Consider the following 21563-nt stretch of genomic DNA (forward strand, 5'->3'; position numbering starts at 1 on the left):
CATTGTATGCCACAGGGTTTGATTCCTTTTCCTGTGAGCGTGGCAGAATCATTGCTTATTGATAGTGCAGATAGAGGACGTAGGTTTAAATGACAGGGAGAAATTTGACAGGATCCCGAGGGATAATTTATATATATATATATATATATATATATATATATATATATAGAGTGTGGTAGGTGCATGTAGTGGACTGCCAGAGGTGGTTGAGGCAGCTACTATTACAATGTTTAAGAAAAAATTGAACAGATACATGGATAGGATGGTTTTAGAGGGGTATGGGCCAAACGCAGGCAGTGGGACTAGTGTACATGGGACATTTTGGTTGGCGTGGGCAAGATGGACCGAAAGGCCTATTTCCACACTGTGTGGCTTTCTGACTGTACAACTCTATGTGCTACAGTGAACTGTGACATTTACTTGAGTTGGAAATGGGATTAGATCAGATGAGAAAGCTGGGCTAAGGAATGGCAGATGTGGTTCAACTCAGAGAAGGGCAAGGTTTTGCATTTGGGTAAATCAAAGCATGGCAGGACTTCACTGTAGTGCTCTAAAGAGTGTTATGGAGCAGAGGGACCCAGGGGAGTAGATTGTTTCTTGTAACAAATAGTTATTCAGCCGCAAAGTCAAAATTTGCATGGTTATGCCCAAACTTTGCATGGTTATGCCCAAACTTATAAGAAAAAGAGTCTCAGGGCTGTATGTGATGTCATGTATGTACTCTGACAATAAATTTGTACTTTGAATCATAATAGGATCATTATGATTATTAATTCTGTCACAATTTAGACAGGTTAGATGCAAGAGGGATGTTCGCGATGTTGGGTAAGTCTTGAACAAAGGATCACAGTCAAAGGATAATGGGGAAACCATTTAGGACTGAGATGAGGAGAAAATTCTTCACTCAGAGAGGTGTGAACCGTGAAACCCCTCCCTCAGAAAGTTGTTGAGGGCTTTTTGTTACATATGTTCAAAAAGGGAGTTGAACATGGCCCTTGTGGCCCAGTGGTATGGAGAGAAAGCAGGAACAGGGTGCAGGTCACATGGTCGTATTGAATGGGGGAGCAGACATAAAGGCCTTCTACTGCTCCTATTTTCTCTAATTCTATAACTAATGCTCTTCCCAGGTGCAGCCACTACCAACTTGCTGTCTGGAGTTCAGCCCCACCCTCTCCACTTGCTCCAGACCTCAGTGTCTCAGGTGGATCCTCACTAAGGCCTCCCAGCATAGCTCCAGGGAACGCAGTTTCACAGCATTTGGGAGCTCACTTGCAGCTTTGTGATGATTTCATTCTTGGTCACGTTTACAAGACTGATATCTTCTACAGCAAAGGCAGGGTAGGAAATGATGGACAGCAGGCCAGCATCGATCTCCTTGGATGTCGAAGCTCTGGGCAACATGGAAAGAAGGATGGACTGGAACAGAGAAAGAAATCAGTTCAACCCAGCGCACTTAGACAGATTGATGTGTGGCTCCCAATGATCCCGCTAGATTACCTGGCAATGTTGCACTTCATCAGGTAGGACATGGATGACTGACCGTGGGCCCCCGCAGGCACCAAACAAATCCAGCTCGTCGATGGCCTCCAGAGCTGCCTGCAAAACACCGGAGAGTTAGTCCACAACCCAAAGAACAGCCCTGCATCTGCCTGCCCTTGTCCACCTGCTGAACCTAGGCTAGGAGTGAATTCTTGCCACATCATACTTTAGATAAACAGGTCCAGCTGGTTCATTGAAATCACACAGTAAAGGCTTTGGGTGCCTGGCTGAGCTAACTCCTATGGAGCTGGAAGTTTTACTCTGTCAAATATGCTCTGCACTAAAACTAAGATGGCACCGACGATGAGGCGACAACAGCGAGGAGGATGTTGACGATAATGATAAAAGCTCATTATCTTACAGATAAGAAAGAGATGTAGTGAAATTCATGCTTGCTGCAGCAAAACACTCCAATTGGATAACTATAAAATTACAACACGCAAGAAACACAAAATAATAAAAATAAAAGTATAAATATTCCCACTTGCAGCTAGGGAGGTCTATGGTGCGGGTAAATGGGAATAACAGTTCAGCACAGACGAGATTGGCCTGTTTCTGTGCTGCAGAGTTCTTGAATTCTATAGCATAAGAAAGTAACCAATTTCCATCATGACAATTCATCAACTTGCGCGACTGATCAACCAGGTACCTCCCCGGGGTCAGACCACCTTCTCTTATAGAATAGTCCAAGGTTTTTTTATTCATCTATTATTGCCACATGGCTCGAAGATGCACTGAAAAGCCTCCATTTAATTGCTGGTCCAAGTTTGACAGTCACCAATGCTCCAGCAGCCAAAATCACAGATATAAACAAAGGAAAGGAGACAGGCCCTTCTGAGATCACAAGGGCTCGAGGACCATGCCACCTCCACCACTGTGGCTACTACCGCTGTAACCCCACAGCCACACGTGCCTGACCATCAAGTGCGTTGAGAAGAGCATTATCTTCAACATGTAGGTCCACAGATATAGTTACACCCCTTCTAAATAGAAGAAAGGTTTAAAAAAAATCCATATTAATAGGGGAACGATTGAGATAAATGAAGGGTTGTAGTGAAAATTATGTGGTATTATTTCAAATCTTTATTCATTTTACTTTATGTTACTCTGGGTTCCTTTAAGGGTCAGTGATTCTATAGATTTTTGGTTCTTTATGTTTATTTAATTTATATAATCTTTTCCTTGTGGTATAAAGGTCTGGGAGAGAAGGGAGGGGGTGGGTAGGGTGGGAAGGGAGGGGGTGGGTGGGGGGGGGAAGGGAGAGAAGGGAGAAGGGTGGGGGGAAGGAAGAGAAGGGAGAGGGATGGGGAGAAGGAAGAGAAGGGAGAGGAATGGGGTGAAGGAAGAGAAGGGAGAGGGGTGGGGGGAAGGGAGAGGGGTGGGTGAGGGCCAAGGGAGAGGGGTGGGCGGGGGGGGGGGGAAGGGAGAGAGGTGGGCGGGGGAAGGGAGAGGGGTGGGCAGGGGGGAAATGGACTCTGAATGTAATGCATAATTGTTGAGAAAGATTGTACTGTTGTTTTGGATTTGGAAAATCAAAAATAAAACATTCCAAAAAAAAGTACATTGAGCAGCAGGATTACAGGGCAACCAAGAGGGTGTTGGAAGTGCATTGAGCCACTCAGTGCCGACTGGGCCTGGAGTTGGCATGAACCTTTTACACAAGGCACTTGCACCAACGCTTCCTCAGCGAGCAGGCTCCAAACTGATGGCCAGCCACTGGAACACTCTGATCAGCCTCTCGTGAATTACCAGCAACAGTGAGAAGGCGATTCTACTTTCCATCTGCAACACTGAGCAGACATCCTGGAGAAATTCCTTCCTTAAGCATTGTCAAGCCAAAAATGGGAATGCTCGAGTGGGAATGCAGCAAGGCTGCATGGCAAATTTTTTAAATGGTGAAACAGGATTAACCCCAGCTGACCAGGTGGAGAACCAGTACTTCAGGGCATTCCATGCGAGACAGGCATTCCGCAGATCAGATTTCACCATGTTTGAATTCTTCATTAGGGCAACACAGTTAGTGCAACGCAATCACAGCCTCAGCGACCCAGGTTCAAATCCACCGCTGTCCTTAAGAGCTTCTATGTTCTCTCCGTGTCTGTGTGGGTATCTTCTGGGTGCCCTTGTTTTCCTCTATGTTCCAAAGACGTAAAGGGTGGGTTAGTTAATTTGTCACTAGTGTGCATTCAGAGCCCACCTCACTGACAAAAGGCAAAGGAGGAAAAACCCAACACCCAACCCCAACTAACCAATTTTCCCCTGCAACCGCTGCAACCGTGTCTGCCTGTCCCGCATCGGACTTGTCAGCCACAAACGAGCCTGCAGCTGACGTGGACTTTTTACCCCCTCCATAAATCTTCGTCCGCGAAGCCAAGCCAAAGAAAGAAAGTGTGCATTCAGGTGTCATGGGCTCATGGGCTGGAAGGGCTTCTTACTATGCAGCATCTCTTAAATTAAAAAGACAAGAGTAAATTCTTTGCAACAGACACATGAAATCCACTGGCCTGTAACTTTGCTGTTGTCTAAATTTTTAATTAATTAAATAAATAGAATGATTTGCGCAGCAGCTCAAGATCGTATGTTTATTTCCCCAGATCTTTGTGGAATGTAGAGGTAAAGAATTGCATTTATTATCCTCTTCCAATTTCTGTGAAGGTATTTATTCATCACCTTTGTGAACCCATTGTGTGGTGAACATGTTGGACACTATGGTTACATCACTTTTTTTGGCAGATGGAAAGTAGAACTGGTGCTGGTAATGCACGTGAGGCTGATCAGTGTTCCAGTGACTGGTCATCAGTTTGGAGCCTCGGTGAAGGAGTGCCTTGCGTAAATATTTCTGTATCCTTTTATATTTTGTGTTGTGATTTACTTTGTACTTGCTTATGTATTTAGGATACCTCTATGACTGCTAGTATTTTACTTGTGTGTATGACAATAAATGCTCATCATCATCGTAACCATCAGTGCTGTTGGGTAGTTCAAGTTCTCAGGTACCAAAACAAGTGATAAAGATTGTTTTGCAAGCAATCCAGTAGACATCCCACACAGAATGACAAGTAAGCCCTAGTACAGAAGTGTAGAGTTACAAAGAGAGATCAGTTGGTCCAGAATAAAAGAAACGTGGTTGAGGACTGGGAATTAAATATCTAAGGATATCAGGTAATAAGGAAGGACAGACAAGAAGGTAAGGGAGGTGGGGTAGTGCTCTTAACTGAGGATGAGATGATGTAAGATGTAAGGATTAAAATGTTGAATCCATTTGGGTAAAGATGAGTTATAGTAAAGAACAAAAGAAAATCAACAGTGAGAGTTGTCTATAGGCCACCCACATTACAGCAATAAACCAAGAAACATCTGAGGCAATGTAAGCTTGGAACAGCAGTTATCGTGGGGCACAGAGAATAGGTAAATCAGGTTGGTTGAGGCAACTTTGAGGAGGACTTTGGAGGCTTTCTGGAACAGCAGGTTATGGAATCTACAAGGGAACATGCTAACTTGGATCTGGTCCTGTACAATGAGTGATCTTGTAGTTAGGAATCCTCTTGGAAAGAGTGATCACAGTATAATTGAGTTTCTCATACAAATGGAGGGGACAATAGTTTGGTCCAAAATCAGCTAAACTACAAGGGGATGAGGGTAGCACGGTTGGTGTAACAGCGCAATGCCATTAAAGTGCCAGCAATTGGGACAAGGGCTCAAATCCCTCACTATCAGTTTGTACATTCTCCACATGTCTGTCTGGGTTATCCCGGGGGTTCCAGTTTCCTGCCACCGTTCAAAAATGTATATTTATAGGTTAATTGGGCATCATGGGCTCAAAGTGCTGTTACCGTGCTCTATGTTTCAAATTTTTTTTATTTTAAAAATTAAATTTAAAAGTTGGCCAGAGTAGACTGGGAATGTAGGCTATATGGAGGGACAGTTGAGGAACAGTCAAGGACTTTCAAAGAGATTTTTCACAGTGCTCAACAAAGGTATATTCCAGTTAAAAACAAGGACAGTCAGATGGGGGAAGCCAGCCTGAGTAACTAAGGAAATAAAGGAAGGCATCAAACTAAAGGCTAATGCATACAAAGTCACCAAGAGCAGAGGGAACCTTGAAGATTGGGAAAACAAACTGTGAGAAAAATTAGAACAAAATATAAAAATGGGCAGTAAAAGTTTTTCTAATTATATAAAACTCAAAAGGGTGGTTAAAGTGAAGGTTGGTCCCTTGGAAGGTGAGAAAGGGGAATTGATGTTGGGTAATGAGGAAATGGCTGAGGCTTTGAATGACTATTTTATGTTAGTCTTCACGGTGGAGGAGATGTTGAACATGCCAAAGACAGATATGATGGGAGGAGAGGACCTGGACATAATTATTCTAAAGAGGTCTCTTTGGCTTGGCTTCGCGGATGAAGATTTATGGAGGGGGTAAAAGTCCACGTCAGCTGCAGGCTCGTTTGTGGCTGACAAGTCCGATGCGGGACAGGCAGACACGGTAGTACTCAGAAAACTCTGGGTCTAAAGGTAGCTAAGTTCCTTGGACCTGATGGAGTGCATCCCAGGCTGCTGAAAGAAATTGCACAAATAATAGAAGAGGTTTTGGTGATAATTTACCAAGATTCTCTGGATTCTGGGCAGGTTCCGATGGATTGTAAGACGGGGAATGTCACGCCACTGTTCAAAAATGAACGTAGAGAAAAGGCAGGGAACTATAGGTCAGTTATTTTAGCATCTTAGTTGGAAAATGCTTGAAGCTATCATTAAAGAAATAGGGAGACACCTGGAGCGAAATGGATTCATCAGGCAGACACAGCATGGACTGACAAATTTACTTGAGTTCTTTGAGGATATATCGAGCGCGGTAGATAGACGCTGTATACTTGGATTTTCAGAAGGCATTCAATAAGGTGTCACATAAAAAACGTACCGAAGATAGGGATGCATAGAGTTGGGGGTGATGTATTAGCATGGATAGAGTGTTGGTTAACCAATAGAAAGCAGAGAGTTGGGATAGAGCGGTATTTTTCTGGTTGGCAATCGGTGATGAGTGGTATACCACAGGGATCAGTGGTGGGCCTGGAACTGTTCACAGTATACGTAAGCAATCTGGAAGAGGGGTCAGAGAGTAATGTATCTAAGTTTTCAGATGACACTAAATTGAGTGAAAAAGCAAATTGTGCAGAGGGTATGGAGAGCCTGCAGAGAGATACAGATAGGTTAAGTGAGGGGGCAAGGATCCGGCAGATGGAGTACAATGTTGGTAAATGTGAGATTATCCACTTTGGAGGGATAAATGGAAGATCAGAATATTATTGAAATGACAAGTGAGCTCTGCTGACGTGCAGAAGGACTTGGGAGGGCTTGTGCATGAATCGCAAAAGATTGGTTTGCAGATGAAGCAACCTATCAAGGGCAAATGGAAAACTCACTTTCATTGCTCAGGGATTCAATTTAAAAGCAGAAAAGTTATTCTGCAACAGAACAAAGTACTGATGAGACTACATCTGGAGTACTGTATGCAGTTCTGGTCTCATTACTTGAGAAAGGAAGGCTTTGGAGGCAGTGCAGAGGAGGTTCACCAGGTTGATTCCAGAGACGAAGAGGTTGCCCTATGGAGGAGAGATTGAATCCTCTGGGATTGTACCTTCTGGAATTTAGAAGAATGGGTGGATCTTATAGAAACATAAAAAATTTTGAAGGCATAGATAAAAAGAGGTGGGCAAGTTTTTCAATTGGTGGGGGAGACTAGAATTAGGGGACATAACTTCAAGATTCAGGGTAATAGATTTAGGACGAAGATGAGGAGGAATTGGAGATGTGAATTGATTACTGTTTCAAACAGCCTGAAAGGGTTCAAAACTCAGTTGGATCAAGTAGACTGGTGATTGGTGGAGGAGTGCACAGGTGACCCGTTATAAACTTCATAAAAGTGAAGAACCATGCTGTGGAATTGTCATTGTGAGGGAGCAGTCTTCATTGGAGTGATCTGAGGCTTTGACTCAAGAGGGTTTGGTGAGAACAGGCAAGAGGTAAGTGTTATAGTGGGTAAGTATATTGTTCAACACTTATTCGTGTTAATAGTTGATGTATTATGACTGTAGGCTTAGTACACTGTGTCGAGTGCCAGTGTGGGGTCCTGGAAGACTAAGCCTCCCCGATGTCTACATCTGCACAAGGTACACAAAGATGCAGCTCCCAAGATAATGTGTTAAGGAACTGGAGCCTGATGACCTAGGGAGAGTGAGGAAGTAACAGATTGGATCCACAGGGAGTACATACCAAACACCTCTGTGGCCGTCCCCCTCAGCAACTGGTTTATCATTCTGGATAGTATGAAGGATGACTTGACAGAGGTCAACCATTGTGACTGGGTCTCTAGCATTGAGCATGGCTCTGTAGCAGAGAGGGTGAAGAGGCAGGCAATGGTGCTAGGAGATTCCATTGTGAGGAGAGCAGACAGGACATTCTGTGAGCCTGATTAAGACATACAGATGGTGTGTGCCCCCCGGTGCCAGGGAACAGGGTGCCTCAAAATGGGTCCAAAACATTCTGAGGAGGGAGGGTGAACAACCAGAAGTCCTGGTACATGTTGGTACCAATGACAGAGGTAAGAGAAGTCAGGAGGTTCTGAAGAGGGAATACAGAGGGGAAGTGGAGAAGCAGGACCTTCAGAGTGGTAATCTCGAGATGACTGCCTATACCACATGCTGGTGAGGGCCAAAATAGTGAGATCAGGCAGATAAACATGTAGCTGAGAAACTAGTGCAGGAGCAGGGATTCAGATTCTTGGATCACTGGGAACTCTTTTGGGGAAGGTACGTCCTATACAAGAAGGATGGGTCACACCTGAATCCAAAGGGGATCAATCTCTTGGCAGACAGGTTTAATGTGTCTGTTCTGGAGGGTTTAAACTAATTCAGAAGGTGGATAGGAACCAGAGTGCTCGGGCTGAAGAAGGTGGAAACAGCAGTAAAGTGAAGATCGTGTGCAGCAACGATGACAGGCAGATGACGAGACAAAATAATAGCAGGAGGGATGACAGAAACACAGTACATTCAAAAACTGCTCTAAAGGTATTAAACTTAAATGCACGCAGCATTGGAAACAAGGTGGATGATATTGCAGCACACCTATAGATTGGAGATATGATGCTGTGGCCATTATTGAGTCATGCCTAAAGGATGAATGTCATTGCGACCTGAACGACCAAGGATAAAATGGTGTATCGCATGGAAAGGCAGGGAGGTAGAGGGGGTGGTGTGGGTCTGGGTTTGCTGATAAGCAACAATATTAAATCATTGGAAAGAAAGGATATAGGATCAGAAGAGATAGAATTTTTATGGGTTGAGTTAAGGAATAGTAACGGTAAATGGACACTAATGGCAGTTATATACAGGCCCACCAAACAGCAGCCGGGATATAATAGATAAGGCTTGTCAGAAGGACAGTGTTACAGTAATCATGGGGGATTTTAACATGAAAGTAGATCAGGAAAGTCAGCTCATTACAGGATCCCAGGAGGGGAAGTTTGGAATGCTGACAGGATAGCTTTTTGGAGCCCACCAGGTGATTGGCTGTTCTGGATTGGATGCTCCGTAATGAACCAGAGGTGAATAGAGAGCTTAAGGTAAAGGAACCTGAGGAGGCAGTGATCACAATATGACTGAGTTCACTTTGAAATATGAAAAGGAGAGGTTAAAGTCATAAGTGTCAGAATTTCAGTGGAGTAAAAGAAATTACAGTCGCATGAGAGGGGGAACAGGCCAAAGCAGATCAGCAAGGACTGGAGTTTCTGTGAGAAACGAGGAAAGTTCAGGTCAGGCACATACAGAAAAGAAAACGATGAATGGAAAAATATGACAATTGCGGCTGACGAGGGAAGTTATAGACGAAGTAAAAGCAAAGGAGGGGGCAGACAAGATGCAAAAATTAGTGGGAAGAGAGAAGACTGGGAAACTTAAAAACAGAGAAGATAACTAAGAAGATGAAAAATTAATTTTGAAAGATTAGCAAATAATAAACCCTAAAAATTGTTTTATTATATGAAGAGTAACCAAAGTAGACATAGGAGCAATAGAAAATATGTCACTGGAGAAATTGTAATGGGAGACAAGGAGATGGAAGATAGTACCAGCCATTCAGCCCTTAATGTTGTGCCGACCCATATATTCCTTCCTAAAAAAAAGTACTAAACCCTCCCTACCCATTAACCTATTTTTCCTTCATCCATGTGTCCGTCTAAGAGTCTCTTAAATGCCCCCAAAGTTCCAGCCTCAACCACCATGCCCGGCAAGGCATTCCAGGCCCCCACAACTGTGTGTAAAATATCTGATATCTCCCCTAAACCTCCTTCCCTTAACTTTGTACATATATCCTCTGGTGTTTGCTGATCCTGCCCTGGGAAACAGGTGCTGGCTATCCACCCTATCTATGCCTCTCATAATCTTGTAGGCCTCTATCAAGTCTCCTATGCTCCAAAGAGAAGTCCCAGCTCTGCTAACCTTGCCTCATAAAGACTTGTTTCCCAATCCAGGCAACATCCTGGTAAATCTCCTCTCCACCCTCTCCATAATTTCTACGTCCCATGAGACATGAACTCTACGTGAGGTCTTACCAGAGATTTGTAGAGTTGCAGCACGACCTCACTACTCCCAAATTCAATCCCCCTGTTAATAAAGCCCAGCATTCCATAGGCCATCCTAGCAACCTGTGCGGCAACCTTGAGGTCCCTTTGTTCATCCACACTCTGAAGTAACCAACATTAACCCTGTACTCAGTCTCTGGTTTTTTCCTTCCAAAATGCATCACCTCACACTAATCCGGATTAAACTCCATCTGCCACTTTTCTGCCCAACTCTTCAACTTGTCCGTATCATCTTGTAACCTTCGACAACCTTCAGCTCCATCCACAACTCATCCAATCTTCGTGTCATCCACAAAGACCCATCCTTCCGTCTCCTCATCCAGGTCATTTATAAAAATCACAAAGAGCAGGGGTCCCAGAACAGATCCTTGTGGCACTCCACTAGTCATCGACCTCCATGCAGAATACTTTCCTTCCACTACTACTCTCCGCTTTCTTCCTACAAGCCAATTTTTTACCCACACAGCCACACCTCATGCCTCATCATAATGCCATGAATCTCTATTGGGGGACTTTGTCAAATGCCTTACTAAATTCCATGTAGACTACATCTACTACCCTATCTTCATCAATTTCTTTTTTTACTTTCTCAAAAAACTCGAGTTTTGACCTTCCCTTCACAAAGACTGTACTTCTCCAAATGTTCACAGATCCTATCCTTAAGAATCCTCTCCAATAGTTTATTCCCCACTGATGTAAGACTCACTGGTCTAAAATTCCCAAGAATTACCCTTTTTTTTAAACAAGGGGATTACATTTTCCATTCTCCAATCCTCTGGCACCTCCTTTGCAGCCTAAGATCAGAGCTACTGCCCCAGCTATCTCTTCTCTCACTTTCCACAGCAGCCTGGGGTTTATCACCTCTGGCCCTAGGGACTTATCAATCTTGATGTTTTTCAGAAGATCCAACACTTTCACTTCCTTAATCTCCACATTGTCCAGCACACGGGGCTGTTCAACTTCAACCTCACCATAATCCTTTTCTCTTGTAAATACTGATGCAAAGTATTCATTTAGGGCCTCCCCAACCTCCTCTGGAATAAGGAGGGGTGGAGAAGGGAGAATTAAACAAGATCTGTAGGTGATGAGAACCAGAATGTCAGAGCAGATCGTGGAGTGGGGATGGAAAAAGACTATATTAAGACTGCCTACAGATCCAGGAATCAAAAGGTTGAGCATGGTTAAAATAATGTTCTCAGATGCATCTACTTCATTGCAAGGAATATTGTAGCAAAAGCAGATGAGCTTAGAACGTGGATTGGCACGTAGAATTATGACATTGTGGTTGCAGGAGGGGTAGGACTGGCAGCTCAATGTTCCGCACTTCCATTGCTTTAGATGCGATGGAGCGTGGAGGATGAAAGGAGAAGGAGTGGCATTGCTCGTCAGGGAAAATATCCACAGCTGTGCTCAGGCAGGACAGACCAGAGGGTTCATCTACTGAGGCTATATGGAAGGAGCTGAGGAACGGGAAAGGTCTGACCACACTCATGGGGTTGTATTACAGACCACCCAATAGTCAGCAAAATTAGAGGAGCAAATCTGCAGGAAGATAGCAGACAGCTGCAGGAAACGTATAAGTTGTGACAGTAGGTTACTAACTTGCTACATATTGACTGGGACTCGCATACTATAAAAGGGCTGGATGGCTTAGAGTATGTCAAATGTGTTCAGGAAAGTTTTCTAAATCAATATAGAGCTACCCCAGATAGAGAGTGCAATATTGGATCTCCGATTACAGAACAGAACAGGACAGGTAAGGGAGCACATATAGGGGAAAACTTTGTCCCATGATTGTAATTATGGGTAAGGATGGGCCTTATCCTTGGTAGAGATTCTCAATTGCAGAAAGGCCCATTTAGAGGAAATAAGAAATTATCCAGAAAGTGTGGATTCCGACAGGCTATTTTCTGACAAGGATGTATTCAGTAAGTGGGAGGCCTTCAAAGGTGAAATTTTGAGATTACAAAGATTCCTAATAGGATTAAAGGCAAACTTAATAGGCATCAGAAACCTTGGTTTTCAAAGGATATTGGAGATTTGGTTAAGAAGAAGTAGGTGGTGTTGGCAAATTGGAGGAAATGAGGTACAGTACAACTGATTATCCGAAATAGTCGGATAACTGGTCTTTTTTTAAAAAAACAGCCCAGCAGCGACAGCAGATCACTTGTTACAGTATTTAAACAACAACAAACAAGAGAAGGCCTTTTAAGCATTAAAATAATGTTTAATTCTCACCAGAAAAACAACCTAAACAAAATGTGATATATCCAACATTAAAAACTCTAAATTCCACTCAGGGGTTTTTCCAAAATTCTAAATTTTTTTCAACCTCTGAGGTCAGTTCAGCTCCAAAAATATTTTGGAACCAAATAGACGCCACTTCCGGGTCCAAAAACATTATGGATAACTGAGGATTTTGGATAATCCGATTATCGGAATTGTACTGTACTTGAAGAGTATAAAAATTGTGAGTAAAAAACTTTAAGAATTCAGGAGGGCTAAAAGATGATGAGATTGCTTTGGCAGACAACGTGAGGGAAAATCCAAAGGGCTTATGCAGATACATTAACAACAAAAAGATACTAAAGGATAAAAATCTGTCCTTTTGAAGATCAGAGTGGTCGACTATATGTGGAGCCAAAAGAGATCTGGTGTTTTTTTTTTAATTTGTATTTACTCAGAAAACTGGCACAGCATCTATGGAAGCAAGGAAAACAAGCAGCGAGATCATGGTACCTAGACAAATTAAAGAGGAGGAGGTGCTTGCTGTCTTAAGACAAATAAGGGTGGATATATCCCAAGGGATTGACAAGGTATTCCCTCTGAACTTAAGGGAGGTTGGTGTAGAAATTCCAGGGTCTTCAGCAAATATACAGTGCCGTCCATAATGTTTGGGACAAAGAAACATTTTTCTTTTACTTACCCGTGCTCCAGTTTTAAATTTATAATTGAACTATTCAAATGTAATTAAAGTGAGCATTCCACAGTGTGTTAAAGGTTACTTGTGTACTTTTTGGTTTGACCATGTAGAAATTACAGCACTTTTTATACATAGTCCCCTCATTTCAGGGCACCATAATGTTTGGGACATTTGGCTTCACAGGTGTTAAATTGTTTCATTGGTGCAGTATAAGAGAGCTGGGCTTCTAACCTTTTGATCACCTTTTCAATGAGCAACAGAGTTGTGCCAATGAAAGTCTAAGAAGCCATTATGAAGCTGAAAAACAAGAATAAAACAGGAAGAGACATCACCCAACCCTTAGGATTAGCAAAATCAACAGTTTGGGAACATCATTAAGAAGAAAGAGTGTTCTAGTGAGCTCAGTAATTGTAAAGGGACTGGTATTCCAAGGAAGACCTCTATTGCTGGTGAGAGAAGAATTCTCATCATAATGAAGAAAAATCCCCAAACATATGTTCGACAGATGAGAAACACTCTTCAGGAGGCCAGTGTGGATATATCAATGACTACTGCCCACAGAAGACAGAAATACAGAGTCTGCATTGCAAGATGCAAACCATACAGTGGGACACTTTGGTTCTTGTGCAGTTCCTTTACGCCTCCACACTTTGCTCTTGCCATCACTCTGATACAGGTTAATCTTGGTCTCATCTGTTCATAAGATATTTTTCCAAGATTCTGCAGGATCTTTAAAATACTTCTTAACAAACTGTAATCTGGCCATCCTTTCTGTGGCTAACCAGTGGTTGGCATCTTGCAGTATGGCTCATGTTGAAAAATTGCAACTATGGACTCCAAAGGTGATCAAATGCTTAGAAGCAAACCTAGCTCTCTTGTACCTCCACCAATGAAGCAATAAACTGACAAACACCAGCGAAGCCAAACATTATGATGCCCTGAAATGAGAGAACCACGTATAAAAAGTCCTGTCATGGTCAAACCAAAATGTATACAAATAATCTTGAATTAAATCTGGAATGTCTGCTTCAATTATATTTGAATTCTTTGATTACAAATGTAAAACTGCAGCACAGGAAAAAGACTAAAAATTTTTTTGTCCCAAACATTATGGAGGGCACCGAGGTGCTGGAGGACTGGAGGGGAGCTCATATTGTTCTGCTGTATAAAAAGAGTTCTAAAAATAATCCAGGAAATTTTTGGCCATTGATCCTGATGTCAGTGGGAGGAAAGTTATTTGAAGATATTTTTAAGAGATTGGATATACAAGGACAGAAAACAAGGCATTCTGCGTGGTAAGTTTTTCAAGGAGGTTACCAGGAAAGTTGAATGAAAGGCTACGGATGTTGTCTACATGAACTTCAGTAAGGCATTTGACAATGTCTCACATGGGAGATTAGTAAAGAAGATTCAGACCATCAGTGATCTTAATGAGATAGTAAATTTGATTAGTCATTGGCTTTACGGGAGAAGCCAGAGGGTGGTAGTGTATGACTGCTTCTCAGACTGGAGGCCTGTGACTCAAAGATTAGAGATGGGTCTACTGTTGTTTGTCATCTATATCAATGATCTGGATAATGTGGTAAATTGGATCAGCAAGTGATCACAAAGACTGGAGGTGCAATGGACAACATGGAAGGCTTTGAAAGCTCGCAGAAGGATCTGTATGTAGCAGCTGAAAAAATGGGCTGAAAATGGCAATGGAAATTAATGCAAATGAGAGGTTTTGCCCTTTTGAGACAATAAACAGTAGGGCACTGAGGAGTGCAGTAGAACAGAGGAACCTGGAAAATGGCATCACAGGTGGATAAGATCATAAAGAGAGGAATCGGCAAATTGGCGCTTCTAAATCAAAGTATTGAGTACAGGTGTTGGGATGTTATTGTGAAGCTGTCTCAGACACTGGTGAGGCCACATTTGGAATATTGTGTGCAGTTTTGGACACTTAACTACAGGAAAGATATCAATAAGATTGAAATAGTGCAGAGGGAATTTACAAGAATGTTGCCAGGACTTGGAAGAACTGAGATACAGGGAAAGTTTAAACACATTTGGACTTTATTCACTGGAGCGCAAAAGAAGGAAGGAAGATTTGATGCAGATATAGAAAATTATAATGGGTATGAAGTAAATCCAGGCAGGCTTTTTTCCACTGAGGTTAGGTGAGATAAAAACTAGAGGGACATGGTTTGAAAGTGAAAGGGGAAAAGTTTAAAGGGAACATTAAGGGGAGTAGCGGGAGAGTGGTTCGAGCTGCCAGTTGAATTCACAAATTCAGGTCAATTTTAACATTAAGAAAAATTTGGACAAGTATACAGATGAATGGTGGGATATGCTTTTGAGTGCAGGACAGTGGGACTAAGCAGAAAAATAGTTTGGCACAGACTTGAAGGGCCTGGCTCTTTTCCATGATTCTATGGTTCTAAGCACCAGCTCCAGCCCTGCCCTTCTCCCAACCTGGCTCCATAACTCCAACCTCACCAGTTTCCACCGATTTCCTACAGTCCCAGCGCATCCTTACCCTCTCACTTCTCCATATTTCCCCTCGATGCAGGGCCTTGCACTAATACTCACCACTTCTCTACCTCAACAGATGCTGCCTGTCCTGTTGAGTCCCTCCACAAATATGATTTATGCTCAATGATTAAATAGTGAAGATATGCTTTTGTATTCCATTCCTCCATTATTACCATGCATTATTTAAAAATACTAATATTTAAAAAATTTTAAATCCCCATCGATAACTTCACACTCGGGTATATTTATTATTTTAACTTTTAGTTTTAACTTTAACAATACAGGGAGAACTTAGACAGCACTGGATTCAAACCCAGGTTTCTGCTGCTGTAATTGCATTGCTCTAACCACTACATTAACCGTGCCGATTTGAATGAAAGTTCCTTCTCCTGCACCTATGATTCCCTGTACAGACACACCATTTATATTATTTCTATTCATCCTCCTTGCAAATGCAGACCTTGTAGAGGCCCACTCAGCAGGCCATCACAGAAAATGGCCATCAAACGCAGCAATTGAACAGTCAACATGTGAGCTGAGCTGCCTGTTACCATAGGCCTCAAAAGCAGAGGCTAAACCAGCCAATTGCCAGCAGCGGATCGCGGGGGTCCAATCCAGGCTAGCGGATCACAAGGTGACCAATCCACAGCCAGCAGATCACAAGCCACATCCAAGGTGATGCAGCAGTCAGCCTATAAAAGGTGGAGCAGATAGCTGAATAAACTCAGTGTCGACTGCACTCTCTCAGTGTGAGCCTCTTTCTTTCAAGCATTAACCCTGAGCGAAAACCGTAGCAGTGTGCTACAACGGTGACCCCAACTGATCCAAAGGGCATTTTGGACTCAACAACGGGAGAACAGTCTGCAATCAACATGATATCATTGAAGCTGCTGGGCTTCTGGACAGCGCAACCACAGGAGTGGTTCCAGCAAGCTTAGACACAGTTCACCATTCACCAGATCTCCGCCAACAACACGCCCCTCGGAGCAAGGGAAGTATTTGGCCATCAAGGAGCTACAACCTGCACTTTCGGGCTCTCAAAGTGCAAGCAAGGAGCTCAACTGCTTCACATTGATGGTTTGGGGGACAGGGCCCCTTCCGCCCTCATGTGACATGCTTGCTCTCAACGATGGCCAAACCTCCTGTCCACTGTTTCAGCAGATCTTTCTGGAGCGGCTTCCTGAAGACATCTGGCTGCTCATCGCAGAAGAGGATTTCAACAACCCCAGAAAGAAGCTGCCCGGGCAGACGATGCCTGCACTAAGTTGGAACAGGTGACAAAACCTCAGTAACAGCAATCAGCCAGGAAACCCACCAACTGATGACCAACCACCCGAGCCACAGACCCCACCTATGAGCAGTACTGTTTTTATTATCAATGGTTGGGTTCCGAGGACCGTCAATACCCCTCCCCCTGTGCGTTCCAGGGAAACACCAAAGCTGGCCATCATTGATGGCTGCAATAACCAGCCGACGACATGGCCTCCTCCACATCCAGGATGCCCTGTTGGGCTGCTGGTTCCTGGTTAACACCAGGGCCCAAATAAGCGTCCTTCCCCCGACCAGCTTCAAGGCATGCAGCGGGAAGATGGGCCAAGAACTACAGGTGGCCAACGACTCTAATATACAGATGTTCGGCACTCACACAATTGCTCTTTGCTTTGGGGACATGGAAGTTCACGATGGTGGCCATTACTAAGCACCAAGTTCCTCAGGGCCAACTCCTTGTTGGTGGACATTAAGGGGCATCGGCTGGTACTCGCCCAGACTTTCCAAACTCTCTCACTCAATGGTACTGAACTTACTGCCCCCCACCTGCACGCAGTGATTACTGCAGATAATGAATTCGCTTGAATCTTAGCAGAATTCCCCTCCATCACTACACCTCATTTCACCTCGGCTGAGTCGAAACATGGGGTGAGGCACCAGGTCGTCAAGGAGGGCCCTCTCCTCCACGCCAGAGTACGGTACCATCCCCCGAGAATCTCAACCTAGCTAGAGAGTAGTTTTGGCAGATGGAGGAACTTAGCATTGTGTGGCGCTCCGACAGCCCATGGGCCTACCCCCTCCATATGGTACGAAAGGTAGCAGGGGCATTGTACCGGCACCCTCAACTAGGCCACCACACCCAACCGGTATCCCATGCCCCATATCTGCTAACCTGCAAGGGACACAGATATTTTCTAAGCTAGACCTCATCAGGGGGTTATCATCAGATTCCAGTCTATCCTGATGACATTGCAAAGACTGCCATTATAACCCCCTTTGGTTTGTTTGAGTTCCTCCTCATGCCCTTCGGGTTAAAAATCACAGCTCAAACCTTCCAGAGGTTAATGAACGCAGTGGGTCGGGATCTGAAATTCTTCTTCGTTTAATTAGACGACGTTTTGATAGCCAGCAACTGTATGGAGCACGCTGCTCACTGAAGACTATTGTGGTGCAGACTAAGTGAGTTTGGCTTAGCCATCAATCCGGCCAAACACCAGTTTGCATGCAGTTTTCAGCATCGCATTGACCAACACGGGGCCAGGCCATTGTCTGCAAAAGTGGACGTCATTCAATCCTTCCCTAGACCATAAACTGTGAAGGGCCTGCAAGAGTTTGCAGGTATGGTCAATTTCAATCACCGCTTTATACCAGCTGCAACCCGCATCATTGAATGGACAAAGGGAGGCAAATGAGGCTAAAGACGCCCTGGCCAATGCTACCTTTCTTGTGCACCTGAGTACAGATGCACCAACTACCTTCACTGTGGACGCCTCCAGCACGATGGTCGGGGGTGTACTTGAGCAACTGCTTAATAGACAGTGGCAGCCTTTTTCAGTAAACACAGGGCACCAGAGCTCAAGTATAGTGCCTTTAATAGGGAGCTGTTATACCCAGCAATTCGGCATTTCCTCTACTTCCTGGAGGACAGAAAGTTCAAAATTTTCACAGACGACAAGCCACTCACTTTTGCTTTCAGCAAGGTGACAGATGCATGATCAGCCAGGCAACAGCAGCACCTGACCTATATCTCTGAATTCTCAATGGACATTGAGCATACCGCTGGCAAGTCCAACATAGTAGCCAATGCTCTATCACGACTGGCTATACTAGTGGTGCATGCCCCTGCGCCAGGAATTGACTACGCAGCCCTGGCTGAAGCATAGTAAGCGGACCCCGACATCCCAAAATACTGGACAGCACTCACTGACCTCCAACTAGAGGTCATCCAAAAATCGCCCCAGGTACCCGAACAATGCTGTGCAATACCTCGACCAATAGACCTTGCCCTGTCATTCTTGCCGCATAGGTGTTTGACTCTGTCCATAATCTGGCTCATCCCGCCATTCAGGACAACAGTAAAATTGGTGGCCAGTAGTTATGTTTGGCACAGCCTCCAGAAAGAGGTCACTCGGTGGGCCAAAACATCCACACAGTGCCAGACATCAAAGGTTCAAACACACATTAAGGTCCCTCCCCTGCCCTTTGAGCCAGCACACCAACAGTTCAGCCATGTGCATATAGACATCGTTGGCCCCCTACCAATTTCCAGGGGCATATGTTATGTGTTGACCATGGTCAAGCGGCTGACCAGATGGCCCGAGGTGGTACCATTGGCAGAAACTACTATGGAGGCATATGCATGGGCATTGTTAAACACCTGGGTGGCACGTTTTGGGGTCCCCAAACATCTGACAGGGGGCCCAATTCACTTCCAACCTGTGGGCTGCTTTGGCAAATGTCTTGGGGACCCAACTCCACCACACTACAGCATATCACTCACAGGCCAACGCGTTGGTGGAGAGGTTCCACAGGAAACTGAAGGCAGCCCTCATGGCCCAGCTCACTGGTCTGAACTGGGCCAATGAACTTCCCTGGGTCCTCTTCAGCATTCATACCACCTGAAAGAGGATCTCAAGGCATCCTCTGCCGAGTTTGTCTACGGCGTGCCATTCAACATCCCAGGCGGATTTGTTTTAAGGCGGAGCGGATAGCTGAATAAACTCAGTGTTGACTGCATTCTCTCGGTGAGCCTCTTTCTTTGAGCAATAACCCTGAGCTATAACTGTAGCAGTGTGCTACAACCTCTTAGTTTGTCTCCATTATGTTCCAGTTCCTGCTCAGCCTGAGTATTCTCGATTACATTGCTGAAATAGGTCATTTAGCCCTTTGAGTCCGCTCCGCCAATCAAATTATGGCTAATGACTTTTTCTTTTCAACCCCATTCTCCTGCCTTCTCCCCCCAAATCAACTGATCAAGAACCTATCAGCCTCCACTTTAAGTCTACCCAATGACTTGGCTTCCACAGCCATCGGTGAAAATGAATTTGACAGATTCACCACCCTCCAGCTGAAGAAATTTGTCCATCTGTTTTAAAGACACATCCTTCTATTCTGAGGCTTTGCCCTCTGGTCTTAGACTCTCCCACTATTGGAAACATCTTCTCCATGATCACTCTATCCAATGCTTTCAATATTCAGTAGGTTTCAATGAGAGCTCCCCCATGATTCCCCCCCTTCCACCGTCCCTGATCCATCAATCGATGTTAATTACCTTGGCCATGCCGACAGAACTTGCATTCAGCTCCGCTATTCCCTGGTTTGTTTTATCTCCACGCTCCCACATGCCGTAATCCTGAAATCAAAGGACAAGCGTTAGTTTGCTTCCCTGCAAAATGTTAACTCTACCACTCTCTGCATGAAGATGTTCCCCTGATGTTCTTTCTAAACATCTCACCTTTCAACCTTGACTCATGTCCTCTAATTCGTTGCTCACCCAACCTCAATAGAAAAAGCCTGCTTGCATTTACTCAATCTAAACTGTTCATAATTTTGCATGGCTCAATCAAATCTCCCTTCATTCTCCGACGAATAAAGTCCTAACCTGCTTAATCTTTCCCTGTAACTCAGTTCCGGCAACATCCTTCTAAACCTTCTTTGCACTCTTTCAATCTTGCTGATATATTTCCTCTTGTTAGGTGACCAGAACTGCACACAATACTCCAAATTTGACTACACCAATGTTTCAAACAACTTTACCATAGCATCCAAACTCCTCTACTCAATACTTTGATTTATGAAGGCCAATGTGCTAAAAGCTCCCTTTACACCCCTATCTACCTGCGATACAACTTTCATGGAATTATGTATCTGAATTCCCAGATCCCTCTGTTCTGCTCAGTGCCAAACCATTAACCATGTACATCCTACCTTCGTTATTCTTCCCAATGTAAAACACCACACTCTTTTCCACATTAAATTCCATCTGCCTTTGCTGATCCAATTTACCTCATTGTCATCCAGATCATTGATATAGATGACAATCAACAGTGGTCCCAGCACTGATTCCTGAGGCACCACTAGTCACAGGCCTCCAGTCTGAGAAGCAATTATCCACCACCACTCTGCCTTCTCCCGTTTAGTCAATGTCAAATCCATTTTACTACCTCACCATGAATACCTTGCGTCTGAACCTTCCTGACTAACCTCGCATGTGGAACCTTGTTTAAAGCCTTACTAAAGTCCATGTAGAAAACAACCATAGCCTTTCCTTTATCAGCTTTCCTGGTAACCTCCTCAAAACACTCTATAAGATTGGTAAACATGATCTAGCATACACAAAGCCACATTGACTTACCCTAATCAATCCGTGGCTATCTAAATGCTTATATATCTGATCCCTTAGGACACCTTCCAATAATTTACCTACCATTGATGTCAGGCTCAACGGTCTATAATTTCCTGAGTTACTTTTGGAGCATTTTGTGAACAACATGACCTACTCTCCAATCCTTCAGCTCCACACCCAGGGCTAAAGACCTATTAAATATTTCTGCCAGGGCCCCTGCAACTTCTACACAAGGTCTAAGGGACTATTTTGTCAGATCCTGGGTATTTATCCACCATTGTATATTTGGAGATGGCAAGAATCTCCTCCTCTTTAATCTGTATAGGTTCCATGACCTC

At 44.0% G+C, this 21563-nt stretch overlaps 1 protein-coding gene and 1 long non-coding RNA gene across 6 annotated transcripts in view; one reads left to right on the top strand and one right to left on the bottom strand.

The window, feature by feature from the left end:
- LOC138738973 (phosphorylase b kinase regulatory subunit alpha, liver isoform-like) overlaps positions 1 to 21563 on the bottom strand; it is a 207767-nt gene that overhangs the window by 124045 nt on the left and 62159 nt on the right. For all 4 annotated transcript variants that reach the window (XM_069890252.1, XM_069890251.1, XM_069890248.1 and 1 more), the window contains exons 7-9: positions 20152 to 20232; positions 1498 to 1596; positions 1270 to 1416 (exon numbers count right to left, since the gene is read on the bottom strand). In XM_069890252.1, the coding sequence (XP_069746353.1) occupies positions 1270 to 1416; positions 1498 to 1596; positions 20152 to 20232 (327 nt within the window). The remainder of the gene's footprint in view (positions 1 to 1269; positions 1417 to 1497; positions 1597 to 20151; positions 20233 to 21563) is intronic.
- LOC138738974 (uncharacterized) lies at positions 789 to 16350 on the top strand. 2 transcript variants are annotated; one of them, XR_011341916.1, is made up of 4 exons: positions 791 to 825; positions 4273 to 4368; positions 7370 to 7556; positions 16070 to 16350. It is a non-coding gene; the product is annotated as an uncharacterized lncRNA (long non-coding RNA). The 2 variants fall into 2 exon arrangements; XR_011341915.1 differs by lacking the exon at positions 4273 to 4368 and having other exon boundaries at positions 789 to 825.

This window comes from Narcine bancroftii, chromosome 7 (genome assembly GCF_036971445.1).
Source record: "Narcine bancroftii isolate sNarBan1 chromosome 7, sNarBan1.hap1, whole genome shotgun sequence".
Lineage (NCBI taxonomy): Eukaryota > Metazoa > Chordata > Chondrichthyes > Torpediniformes > Narcinidae > Narcine > Narcine bancroftii.